Below are 13,647 nucleotides of genomic sequence, written 5' to 3' on the forward strand. Positions count from 1 at the left end.
TATGTAGACGACGTACAATTGTCCTTTAAGTCTTGTAACCTGTCTGTCTGCGAGCGTCAAGTCCAGCTTGGTGTTAACAAGCTAGCTGGTTGGGCAGACAGCAACGGTTTTAAATTTAATCCAGAGAAGTGCACTTGTGTCTTGTTTTCCAAGAGGCGTGGCATCCGGCCGGATCCAGACATTCATCTCAATGGTGTCTCGATTCCTGTCAAGAAGGAACACAAGTTTTTAGGTATAATCTTTGACGAAAAGCTAACATTTATCCCACACATAAAACAACTAAAACATAAATGCTTAAAAACAATGACTATCCTGAAGGTTCTGTCGCACATTTCTTTTGGTGCTGACAAACAACTTCTTTTACGTGTTTTTACCAGCTTGATAGGTTCACGACTGGATTATGGTAGCGTTGTCTATGGGTCAGCCACTAAAACATCCCTCAGAATGCTGGACCCTGTGCTTCATTTAGGGCTCCGCTTGTCGTGTGGTGCCTTTCGGACTAGTCCAGTCGAAAGCCTGTATGTGGAGTGCAACAAATGGAACCTACAACGTCAGCGAGCATACACATACCTCCTTTATGCTTTTAAAATTTCATCCATGCCTCACCATTCTTTTAAATCAGCTTTTCATGATACCTCCATGACTGAACTCCTTTTAAATCGACCTTTGTTCTCTGCGCCCTTCTCTTACAGAGTTAGAGAGGAAGCGTCAGAGCTTGCTGTCTCCTTTTTAGACACCATCCAAAGTTCTGTAACAGATTTCATAGCACCATGGCATCTCCACCCTGTGATATGCGACACATCTTTCACACATGTAGATAAAAACCGAGCTTCCACATGTGCAATTCAGCAGCATGTCTTGTATTTGCAGGAGAAGTATCATTATTCTGAATTTTATACGGATGGCTCTAAGACTTCCACCTCTGTGTCCTGTGCGGCGCATGGGCCCGGCCTTAAGGTCACCAGAACTCTGAATAGTCATACTAGTATATTTACCGCAAAGGCTTATGGTGTACTTCTTGTTGTTAATCATATACTCCAAAGCCACACCCCACAATCCATTATCTATACAGATTCCCTCAGTGTTGGGCGGGCATTGTCATCAACAAAGTCTTCAAACATCACGTTGTAAATCTTATCATCAAAGGTCTTATCTTATCATTATGTCGGTGTATGTCCACAAATTTGAACTCGTCCTTTGCTGGGTCCCTGGCCACTGTGGTATAGCCGGGAACGAAGCCGCGAATCGAATGGCCGCTGCTGCTACACACTCGAATGCAGTATACATAACAACATTACCTTACATCGACGTAAAGCCACACATCAAACAACAACTTCGCAAAACATGGCAAACACCTTGGAGTGAACAAACAGACAACAAGTTACACGTAATAAAACCACACTTGGGACCGTACACCCCCGATACACGCAACAGATACATAGAAGTAGCCTTGGCTAGATTACGGATAGGGCACACTCACGCAACGCACTCGCACCTGCTCACTGGATCTCCAAGACCTCTGTGCAGCAGGTGCGGAGAGGCCCTATCCGTGATCCACATCCTCATACAATGTAAGGCACTCGACATTACACGACGAAAACACTTCCCACAACTACACACACGACATATTCCACCACACCCATCATACTTCTTAGGAGATGATGCCATGTTTTCTGTTCAGCGCACCTTTGAGTTCCTATCAGAAGTTCACTTCTTACAACTCATCTCATACCACCCATAGTTTCACCCCTGGTCCTATAAACCATCCACCTTATTTATTCTTAAACCACTCTTGTTCTTCACCCTGGCCCTTACACCAGCCGTACTCAGTTTTTTTTAACTTATTTTATTTCGTGTTCTCTCCTCATCAAATAACTTTGTGTTTGGCGCTCTTTACCCGTGTCGGCCTTGCGCCAATAAAATCAAACCATCATCATCATTCTTTGACCGTAATAAGCGCTGAAAACCTGCGCTGCCGGGCCGGGAAACAAAAGCGGAGATTACCAGCCTTAGCGCGCGCTGTGCAAGTTTTCCTCCTGCATTAGCTTTGGAGCATAGCTGTTCATTGCGTCATCGTTCTGCCAATACGCTGCATGAATACCGCGTGCACAACTATCCGTTCTGCGCTCGACTTTGCATGTCACTGCTGATGGGCTAACGCCACGATACTTAATGGATACTGCAAGCACCCACGGGCAGATATTTAGTCACTCTAGAACACAGGCAGCAATGCGTTTTCGGCGATTGTTGTTCGTTTTCCCGCATACGGAAATAACTACCGCTGTTTAAATTGCGTAGGGCGCCGCGAAAATTAGGCGGCGATGGAAGTAATTAAACGCAAAGAACGCTGTACTAACAATCGCTAATCTGCACCATTGTTTGCCGGCCCGGCAGCGCTTCTCGCTGCGAAAGAAGGTACGGACGTCAAGGCGATAGGCACAGCGATAACGGAAACAGCCGTCGCGCTTATGCGGGTAGCGCACACTCACTTTCTACCGGTCTCAAACCAGGCCTCATCACTAGCTGTCGGCCTTGCAGTCCGGAGCACGCCGCTCGCGCGTTATAGACAAGCGTTTTCCCGACTTTACTCACACCAGTGGCTATGATCGAAGAATTTATAGGCCTTGATATAATATCATGAAACGACTTTTGCAAGAACCACAACATCGCAGGAGTTGTTGCCGCCCAACGAAAACTTCGTTACAGGACGGGCAAGTATCCTTTGACTTTCCCATGCCGCTTTCGCGGCAATGTTCGGGCGCATGCGCGGCACAGCCGCAGTGCAGGAGCGCGGAAAACACGTCCGCGCTCATTCAGTGCGCACTATGCTATCGTTCAAGGCAGTTTTGTGGCCGTCTATGTCATTCATTGCTTTATCTCAGCCCTTCTAGTTATTATGGAATCGGACGCCTATTCCGTAGGCATCCCAGCCCATCAAATGAAGAATGTTAGGAATGCACTGTGAGAAAGTGAGTGCACTCGTTCCTCTCGTTCGCATTGCTGCGGTGTTATCTCTACAAGCTGATCATAATAACGGTGTTGAGGGCACAAGGCTAGCGTGGCAAAACGCACCACTGCTCTGACTAACAGTTTTATTTACAAAATCGGCCGAGTACATCGAGGCATGGCATTAAACATTCATTCTAGCTTATTTCGCCCACGAAGCAACTATAAGAGCTCAAAATCAGCTTTCACGTGGATTAGTAAAAAATAGTGCCCATAACTATAACTCATACGAGATAACTGAATGACGAATCTTCTTTTTCGTCGTCCGCGGTGGCCAACTGGACTATTCGATCACGCAAATATAAAAAGGGTGATCACACATGTGAGTAAAAGGAATCCATGACTGAGGCCGCCGCCGCCGACTGTGGGTGCGTCACCGACGCCTCCTCCCCCGTGCCTCTCGGGCACCGACGACTCTGTGCTGTAGCTCTCCAGGGCGACGATGCTGGGTGGATGAAGGCGCGGGCTGAGGACCACCACGACAGGTTCCGTCTCCTGCCCTTGTTCCGGCACTGTCACGCTCACCGCGTCCGGCAGGTAGCCCCTGGCGCTGACTAAGAGCATGTAGGTTCCGGGCAGCAGCATCCGCCAAAACTCGCCCTGGTCGCTGGATCTGCGCATGAGGGTGACTTCGCCGTGTGAAAACTGTGGTGCTAAGGTGTGATTTTTATTGAACAGAGAAAGCAGACTAGTGCACAGAGTGCGACCACGGAACAAAGAAAAACATTCCGCTGAAATTTCCCAGCTGTTTGTCTTACCGACGCACTGCATTTAGGCCTTGCTCTGAGTATCTATGTTCATGTCCCAAAATATGACTCAAACTCAAACCATCTTTTTTGTCACTCAGTGAATACCCTGCACAGTTCTTGTACTTCGTTTGTTTATTTATTTTTAGCGTTCTTTGTACTGCGCCACCCGACTTCAGCTCGTACGCTAGAGCTACAGAAGGCTCACACTCTTGTGCACTTGGTATCATGATTAATCAGAATCAATGCAGTGCACGTCGAAGACGAGGAACACAGAAAAGAGGCAAGCTAATACCGGACACAAATGGCTACCGCTCGCTAGGCCATTAGAAAAGATTCTTCTTGGTACGTCCTTTTGGCTCTGAGCTCATACCAAGCACATAGTTTCTTTAACCCCGCAGAAACATTTATGACAAGTGCTACCCAGGCTGCAGTCGCTTCATATGCGACTTTTTGGGGTGAATGTAACGTGGCCTGTATCCATGCGAGAGACTGGTTTTCAGCTTACTCCGTTCTTCCCCATTTATAAAATAATTAGTGACGGTTACTTGGCCACAGAGCTAAACCTTTATGTAAGTGTCGTTTATGCAATAGCGCCGGTTGCAACTTCTAGTGTAGCAGCGCTACAGGACAGCGTTCCAGTCACTTTATAATGGCAGCCAATTACTTCGTTCCCGAAGTTCGGCTTAGAAGTACCCTGAGGTTGAGAATACAATGTATAACTCTGAAACGAGCGCGACATCATTACAGTTGTGGACACCCTGATGACGCCTTAATAAGTTATGATGGCCACCGCTTGCAAACATACCCGGAAGATTTGCACACGGGTCACCCCCGGGAGCCTTCAGGTGGCCAGGCCTGCAAAATTACATAAGGCAGTTAAGAAAGTAGTGCTACCCAAGATCCGCACGGAGCTCCAAGCTCGACCTTGGAATATGATAGCAAAATGCATCTTTGAGGCTGCAACAATTGCAGGTGGCGAATAATGACAGACTGCTAGTCCAAATTTCCTCTACGAACTGTACTCCTATTTTGCCATGGAGCATTGCGCAGACAGAATTCCGGCAATGTAACCACAGACTATAGGCTTCAGTTACCATCTACAACTTGAGTTGCTTCATTGCAACCCTGATATAATTTGTGTCCCGTCACATCAACGCCAAGGTGCCCGAAAACATGCGACCGTCAGAAGAGGTTGTGAAGCTCAGACGAATTGCTTCTATCCTGGCACAGATCCATTGTAAAATAGCCAAGCCTATTTGGAGTTGCTCTTGGCCGATGCCTAAATTGTTCGGTTCCTATGGCACATAAGCAACTGAGGTCTTATCTCCTAAAAAACTTGTGCTGCTAGCAAAAGAAAAACTAATGGAGATCGCCATTTGTCCGCTCTTTCTGCGGGCCCATGCGTTTGGTTCTTAGAAACTTCAATAGAGGCAACACACTTCATTTGTATTGCGTTTCCGCTTGTGGCCGGAATATCGAACGAGACGGAATATTCACCAAGACGGAAGATTCTATCAAGCCTGAATGTTCATCGAGATGAAAGTTCCACACAGATGAAAGGTCCAACAATACGACAGGTGCAGTGTGCTCATTCGGATAAAAGGGAGAGCGGTGGGCTTTGCTTAGTTGTGTCACATTTCCCCCCACCAAGCTTAAATGAGCGTTCTGACAATTTTGTTAGTCTTGTGCATGCAGGAGTTCTGCATTAATGCAACCTTTTTCACGTGATCCACTTCTACCGTGATGTTCTGGTCAGTTTCAGCAATATCGTTTGTCACCAGAACGGCAAAGTTTTCTTTTAATCGTCAGGGTCTAATCTGTTGGACGCCTCACACACCGTGTGGTCTCATCACTAAACACACGTTAAGATTGGCGTAAGGAAATTCCATTTCGATAATTACCCGTATGCCAGAAAAACGAAGAACTTGCACTCGTCAATTTCTTTGAAAACAACGCATGAGATTTCCTATCGAGTTGGCCGGCGCACTACTCAGACTTGCTTCAAGTTAAGCTTGATGGAAATAAGCTTGGTAATCGACGTGCAGACAAAAGCAGGTGGACAGCTAGTGGAACATATATTTGAATTTGTGCAGCATCTGCAACCAGCCCTGTCAGTTTCATAGAAGTTGTTCATCATAGTACTGTTCTAGTGTATTACATCTGCGAAAGGCGGGAAGGGATCCGAGAATGACAAACATTGTAAATGTGTAACATTAAGTTGAAACTGGGATTTTCCGAGTAAAAGACCCGGCGAGGCTTTGTGAACAGCCGTAGGAGGGCGGGAAGGAGGGGCTACGGACTAATTTTATGACGCCTAATTCGTAGTGAACGTGCGTACACTGGAGATACACGGACGCTTTCGCTTGTGCTAACTTATCCTTGTGCTGCCTTCTATTTACTTCGAACAAGCTACTATCGTTGCCAGGAATCAAGAGGAAACTTTTTGTTCAGTAGCGCAATGCCTTATTCATGCTCTGAGCTGCCATATTCTAGAAATAAACTTGTTCCAAGTTACACAAATGCATTCTTAATATCAACATGTGAAAGGCCACAATACCGTTGCACTTTTCTGATTTTCGCGCAGAGCGGTGACTCACACCAATCTGTGACTTCATTTTACGCCATCGGTTAAACTGCTTGATGAAAATGGATTGATGGAGAGTCCCGCAAACATTCAACACGCCAAGAAAAAAATGAGTTGGAATCACTGCAGAGTCTAGGCAATGGGTTGCTAAGTCGTAATCAACCGCTAACTTGTCGAACCTCTGTTTGTGTTGTCATTGCATAGACTGGCATAAATAAGCACGATTTTTGTGTTTTATGCAGTCGCTACCGCAGTATTTAGGTTATACAGCCTTAAAAAAGAATAATACCATACAACTTCTGCGGCGAAACTGCAGCAGTAACGCGAAAAGACGCGAATTCATCTTGTGATTTGATGGACGATGACCACCAATATTAGCAAGTTCATGCATACGTACGTGCGTTTGTGTAAATTACAGATATATATATATATATATATATATATATATATATATATATATATATATTGAGAGGCAATGCCAGGATACTTGGCGGACGACGTTTATTCGGCGAGCGGTACCCTGGCCAGAACAGGATCAATCACGATGGCGATGATGGTGCGCCCCAGAAAGACGACGTGCGATGAGATGATGATGGACGCACACAATGCAGCGACGACGACGAAACACGAAGGCAGTATTGGCCAGTCATAATACTGAGCTATGGCCTGATGACGGGACATTTAAGATTCGCGCTTACAATGTGTATATATATATATATATATATATAGGAAATGAGGGGCTCGTTGAAAATAACACAGAAATAAGGGTTGGCAGTCGAGAAAACCTCGGAAAGCAAAGGGGAGGATGTGGTAGATCATTGAAACAGATTAAGAATTTGGAAAGAAAGAAAGAAAGTGAAGAAAAAATGCCCGCCAGGTGGGATCCGAACCCACGACCTCCAGAATACCGGTCTGGTGCGATAACCACTACGCTACCGGCGGGGCGATTTTCCCATTCACTTTCTGGGGTATTTATGTTAGGTATGTTTGTTTCCTGTGCTTGGGGGTGGTAGCCAGCGCCATTCGGACTAATCGGGGTGAAGGGGACCTACTTTTTAACCCCCGGGTCGTGACTCGAGTGTCTACGACATGTCCAGAGTGGTCGACCAGCTTTGAACCCTCTTAAGCTCCCTTTGGCAACAAGACTGCCAGAACCGAGGCCCTCGCTATGCATGTAGCGAATCAGAATAGGAAATGAGGGGCTCGTTGAAAATAACACAGAAATAAGGGTTGGCAGTCGAGAAAACCTCGGAAAGCAAAGGGGAGGATGTGGTAGATCATTGAAACAGATTAAGAATTTGGAAAGAAAGAAAGAAAGTGAAGAAGTGAAGTGAAGCCCTCTTATGGTACTGGCGGGAAGCCCTCTTATGCTACCTAGGCATAAGAGGGCTTCCCGCCAGTAACCCGCTCATGACCGGCTGTAGACGTTCGAGTCACGCCCCGGGGGTTGAAAAGAAGGTCCCCTTCTCCCCGTGTAGTCAGAGTGGCGCTGGCTACCACCCTCAAGCGTCAGATACACTTCTAGTAAATATAAATAGCCCAGAAAGTGAAGGAGAACACAGTCGCCCAGATAGCCGAATTGGTAAGGCATTCGACATGTAATCGAAAGGCGTGGGTTCGGTCCCCACTCTGGGCGCGTGTTTTTCTTTCTTTCTTCTGTATATTTAAAAAAAATGTTTACTTAATTAACCGTAGTGGAAAAGAAAAGAGCCTAACCACACCCCTATGCATCCTTTGGCATTTTAGACTGCCGACCTATCTTTCTGTATATATATATATATATATAACACAGAAATAAGGGTTGGCAGTCAAGAAAACCTCGGAAAGCAAAGGGGAGGTTGTGGTAGGTCATTGAAACAGATAAAGAATTTGGAAAGAAAGAAAGAAAGCGGAGAAAAAATGCCCGCCAGGTGGGATCCGAACCCACGACCTCCAGAATACCGCCAGGTGGGTTCGGATCCCACCTGGCGGGCATTTTTTCCCCGCTTTCTTTCTTTCTTTCCAAATTATTTATCTGTTTAAATGACCTACCACAACCTCCCATTTGCTTGCCGAGGTTTTCTTGACTGCCAACCCTTATTTCTGTGTTATTTCTACCAGCCCCTCATTTCCTATTCTGATTCGCTATATATATATATATATATATATATATATATATATATATATATATATATATATATATATATATATATATATATATATAGCAGTAGAAGAAACTTCTCGAGGAGCCAGAAGAAATAGTTGAGAAAATGGTAGACGCACGATTAACAACAAAAACAGTGGTTTACTGACGTTTCGACTGGAAGACCAGTCTTCATCTTGAGTAACATACAACGTAGAAGCACGCATGCTTATATAGCTGCAGAAGGTGTGCTACAGTGCACCCTTGTTAAGAACATTGGAAGGTTGGGGCGAGGGAACAGGGAAGGGAGGGCACTATACATGTGCGTACAAACTTTCGCACCGTTCTGCTCCTCACAAGCTCTCCACAGCAACAAAAATAAAGAAAGAAGATGCGGTACCGCAGACGACAAACTCTTTTCTAAAAAGACCAGCAATATACAACTTCATCCGTAAAAAAAAGACCGGGTAGGGATCTGTTGAAAAACACTTTTCGTACGAATTACACGAATAAATGAATGGTGCAGGTAACGTCTCGACACAGGAAATGCAAAGTTGAAGAACAACAAATACAGGACGGAGGCTGCCGGTGACACATCCATTCCTGAAAATACCAATTACTGGCTGCGTGGGTAGTGTCAGGGAAGTTTACAAGTTCACAGAAGTCACAGAAGAGCGCACGTGCCAGCAACGCAACCAATTAATTAGCTAGGTAGGAAGTAGCTAGGTGTGTGCTGCGTGGAAGCAACTATTAAATCGGTCGCCAGTAAGGGTCAACAAGTTTCCGTGTATATGATCAAAGCATGTCACAGCAGTATGGATGCATGCAAAGAAGTGAGTAATGAATGAGAAATTTTAGGGTGAACTAAACTGTCCAAGAAGCGGAGAGGTGGGGGAACCGCGCTCATGGCAAATGGTGAGTGACCACGCTGACGGCGCGTTCGTGATAACAAATTTAACCCCCGAAAGGGGGCTGTCAACCGCAGTAAATGCCCCCACCTCTGAACTGGAGTGGGAGGCGGGAGCGGAGGCGCACTGGGAATGCAGCTACTATTCCACGAAAAAAAAGGAGAGAGGCAAAGGTGGCCGGGGGGGGGGGAACGTTTGGTGGCCGACAGTGTTCGGTATGGCCACATGGGTATTGCGAATGAAAGAAAAACAAAAACAAAAAAAAAGAAAGAAAAAAGGTGAAAGTGGCTTAGGTACCCACCAAATACGGTAATTTCCCCAAACTCTCATTAATGCCTGAGGATGCGGATTTGAACTTGTAAATGAGGTACGATTCGCGGATTAGTCGATCATGGTGAGAGCGAAACACAGATTCTAATATCGTGGCTCTGAGGTGGTTCTAATATCGTGGCCCGGAGCATGCATCGACGACGTGCAGTCCCTCCTAGACTTCGTTCCGGATACTGCAAAAACGATCATCCTGCACGTCGGAACAAACGACCTGGCCACCGTCAATGGACCCACGGCATTCGAGAGATACAAGGCTCTCCTGGATTTGATTGGTCAAGAATGTCCGAAGGTGTATCGTGTTTACGCGATCCTGGTGCTGCCAAGAAGCATGAACCGCCGCCTCAGGATCCGAAATTACCGGTTTGTTGGACGGTGCAACCGAGAGGCGTCGTTCTTCAATCGGCTGCTCCGAAACTACTGCCGACGATCAAGAACGCTGTTCTATTTTTACCACGAGCTGCAGTTCCATCTTGCGGCACGAGTTTTTGCAGCAGATGGCCTTCAGCCCAGCTTCCAAGGCGTCGCTCTCATGGCCAGCCACCTCCGTGGCATGTGCCTCAGTAGGAGGAGCCCGTCTATAACCTGGTCTTCGACCTGGCCCGCCAACTAGAAACCGTTACAGAACATCTCACTCTATTGGTAAATGATAGAGTAATGGAAGAAAGAACAGCCCATTCACTTGTTCCGCTTAATCCTATAGCTAGCAGGTTTTACTTGCTGCCAAAAATCCACGAAAAAGACAACCCCGGCCGTCCAATCGTCGCGGGAATAGGCACCGTCACGGAACACCTTTCGCGGTACGTGGACTCGATAATTAGCATCATACCGCCTAGCATTCGTTCATACATTAAAGATACTAACCACTTCCTTTCGGACGTTTTAGATTTGGATATTCCAAGCAATTCCCTCGTGGTTACAATGGATATTGCTTCATTCTACACAAATATTCCCCACGACGATAGAATCCGAGCAGTACTTCCCGCTTACAGGGAAGCAACATTTGACAAACTTGTTGATGGCTCTACACTAAGCACTCTTCTTCGGCTAATTCTAGAGCTTAACAATTTTGAGTTCGATGGAAAACACTACGTCCAAATAAGTGGCACATCTATGGGAACCCGCGTAGGACCAAACTATGCCAATATATTTACGGGCGTCCTAGAGGGAGAATTTCTGAATAGCCAGAGCTTAAAGCCTCTCTATTATAAGCGTTTCATTGATGACGTATTCCTGATTTGGACCCACGGGCAGACGAACCTGCTAACCTTCATAGACGCGTTCAACACTGCGCATCCCTCCATTTCTTTTTCTTACCAATACTCCCCGTCAACTGTTAATTTCGTTGACGTAAACGTCACCGTCTCAGAGGGCAAACTGTTCAGTAAACTGTACCGAAAACCGACCGACAAGCAACAGTACCTACATTTTCAAAGCAGTCACGTCAAACATTGCAAAACCGGAATTCCCTATAGCCAAGCTCATCGTTTTCGTCGAATTTGCTTACAGGAAGAGGACTTCAATGATAATTGTAAGGAGCTACGCAGTGCACTTTTGAAACAAAAATATCCCGTTGAAATAATTGACAACGCAATAGACAGAGCACGAAACCTGAATCGCTCAGACCTGCTCAGAGTCACCAAAACCTCCCACGACACCTCGCAAACGAACTTGGTCTTAACACATTCCGCGTCTGTTCCCAAAGTCTCGTCTATACTAAAAAAAAAAAAACACTATAACATTCTTACCCAAAGTGAGCGCCTAAAACATATTTTTCCGGAGCCCCCACGGGCTGTGTATAGGAGAAACAAAAACATTAGGGATGTCCTGACCTCATCCAAAATAAGGACTTAGACGACCGGCAGATGCAGTCTTTGCGGGAAGCCTCGATGTCAAATATGCACGCACATGTCAACAACGGATACCGCGGTCAGTTCAGCCTCTGACTTACGTCTAAAAATCGGAGGAAACCTGAACTGTGATAGTTCCAATGTGGTATATTTGCTCGAGTGTATGGTGTGCCACCTACAATACATCGAGCAAACACAAAAGTCGTTCAGAACTAGGTTAAATAATCACAAGTCACATTCCAAAACTCTGCCATCTCTCCCGTTGTCAAAACACGTTAACCTTCCTGGGCACTCCTTTGACCACCTCAGAGCCACAATATTAGAATCTGTGTTTCGCTCTCACCATGATCGACTAATCCGCGAATCGTACCTAATTTACAAGTTCAAATCCGCATCCTCAGGCATTAATGAGAGTTTGGGGAAATTATCGTATTTGGTGGGTACCTAAGCCACTTTCACCTTTTTTCTTTCTTTTTTTGTTTTTGTTTTTCTTTCATTCGCAATACCCACGTGGCCATACCGAACACTGTCGGCCACCAAACGTTCCCCCCCGCCCACTCTTGTCTCTCTCCTTTTTTTTTCGTGGAATAGTAGCTGCATTCCCAGTGCGCCTCCGCTCCGCCTCCCACTCCAGTTCAGAGGTGGGGGTATTTACTGCGGTTGAGAGCCCCCTTTCGGGGGTTAAATTTGTTATCACGAACGCGCCGTCAGCGTGGTCACTCACCATTTGCCATGAGCGCGGTTCCCCCACCTCTCCGCTTCTTGGACAGTTTAGTTCACCGTAAAGTTTTTCATTCATTACCCACTTTTTTGCATGCCTCCATACTGCTGTGACACGCTTTGATCATATACACGGAAAATGGTTGACCCTTACTGGCGACCGATTTAATAGTTGCTTCCACGCAGCACACACCTAGCTACTTCCTACCTAGCTAATTAATTGGTGGCGTTGCTGGCACGTGCGCTCTTCTGTGACTTCTTCGCAGAAGCGCCAACTACAGGGGGGCAGTGGGGCTCGTGTCCCCCCCCGGACGGCTTTACGGGGGGGCAGAGCCCCCTCCGGCCCCGGCTGAGCATTTTTTTAAGGGCTTGGCTCGGCTCTGCGCTCGTCGACATCGGACTGTTGGCCGTCCTGTCTGGCAACTATTGTTTACAATAGGGGTTGGGATCTTGAAAGACAGTTCCGTCCTCCCGATGGGCAGGGGAAAACGCAGGACCGTGTCGCTTTTCTTCACGGTGAGTTAGATGTGCTCAGTGTGCGGATTGTTGACAACAATGTAGCGCGGCGCTTGGCTATGGTGGCTAGAAGGGTGGCCCTTCTAGCCACCATAGCTTGGCTTCAGCAGCACGGCAGCAAAGCGACATTTTACGGGAGCATAGGTCGGCGCACTCACTCGTGAGTACACTCATTTGTACTCATTTGTACTCAAACTCACGAGTGAGTACAATGATGAGTGAGTACACACACAGATTAAAAAAGTGGGTATACAGGGGTAAGTCCACTACTCGTGAGTACAGATCTCATGAGTACACTACTCATGAGTATGAGTGCTCATGAGTACAATACTCATGAGCATGAGTACTCATGAGTATGAGTACTGGTAAGTTTAGTACTCATGAGTACACAGTACTCATGATTACAATACTCATGAATACTGTATTTTCGAGTGTTTGCACTCGTGAGTACAGCAGTGCAAACAAGTTCATCACAAACTCAAGTCTGGACGCACGTGTACGAGTTTCAGACATTTAGCGGTGGTGCTGTGCTGCTTAACTCTCAAGGATGGTAAAATCAGGCAACGAAAACTGCACCTCCCTCCTTTGCCTGTCCTTGTTTGGCGCTGTTAGCGTTTTTCGGCGGTCGCTCGCTAAGGGGTCGTGGTGAAAAGAGAAAAAGTTGGGGGTTAGGTCCCGGTGGGAAGCGCGGCCACAGTTGCTGTTTCTACGGCACCTGTTGATTGGAGCAGTTATTTTTGTTTACAAATGCGCGGCCTGGGAATGCGTAGCTGCTTCGTTGCGCTTGCTTCATTCAAATTGTTTTAGGGGAAGCGATGGGGGCTGCTCACAATGCATGCAGTACGCGCACCGAAGTCGCCCTTTT

The 13,647-nt window shown here is 46.5% G+C and overlaps 1 protein-coding gene across 1 annotated transcript in view; it reads right to left on the bottom strand.

The window, feature by feature from the left end:
- Positions 1-3,297: 3,297 nt before the first annotated feature.
- LOC144160058 (carboxypeptidase M-like) overlaps positions 3,298-13,647 on the bottom strand; it is a 44,801-nt gene continuing 34,451 nt past the window's right edge. The window contains exon 2 of the mRNA XM_077691696.1: positions 3,298-3,619. Coding sequence (XP_077547822.1) covers positions 3,298-3,619 — 322 coding nt within the window. The remainder of the gene's footprint in view (positions 3,620-13,647) is intronic.

This window comes from Haemaphysalis longicornis, unplaced genomic scaffold (assembly GCF_048455015.1).
Source record: "Haemaphysalis longicornis isolate Haplotype H1 unplaced genomic scaffold, Haemaphysalis longicornis Haplotype H1 scaffold_1, whole genome shotgun sequence".
Lineage (NCBI taxonomy): Eukaryota > Metazoa > Arthropoda > Arachnida > Ixodida > Ixodidae > Haemaphysalis > Haemaphysalis longicornis.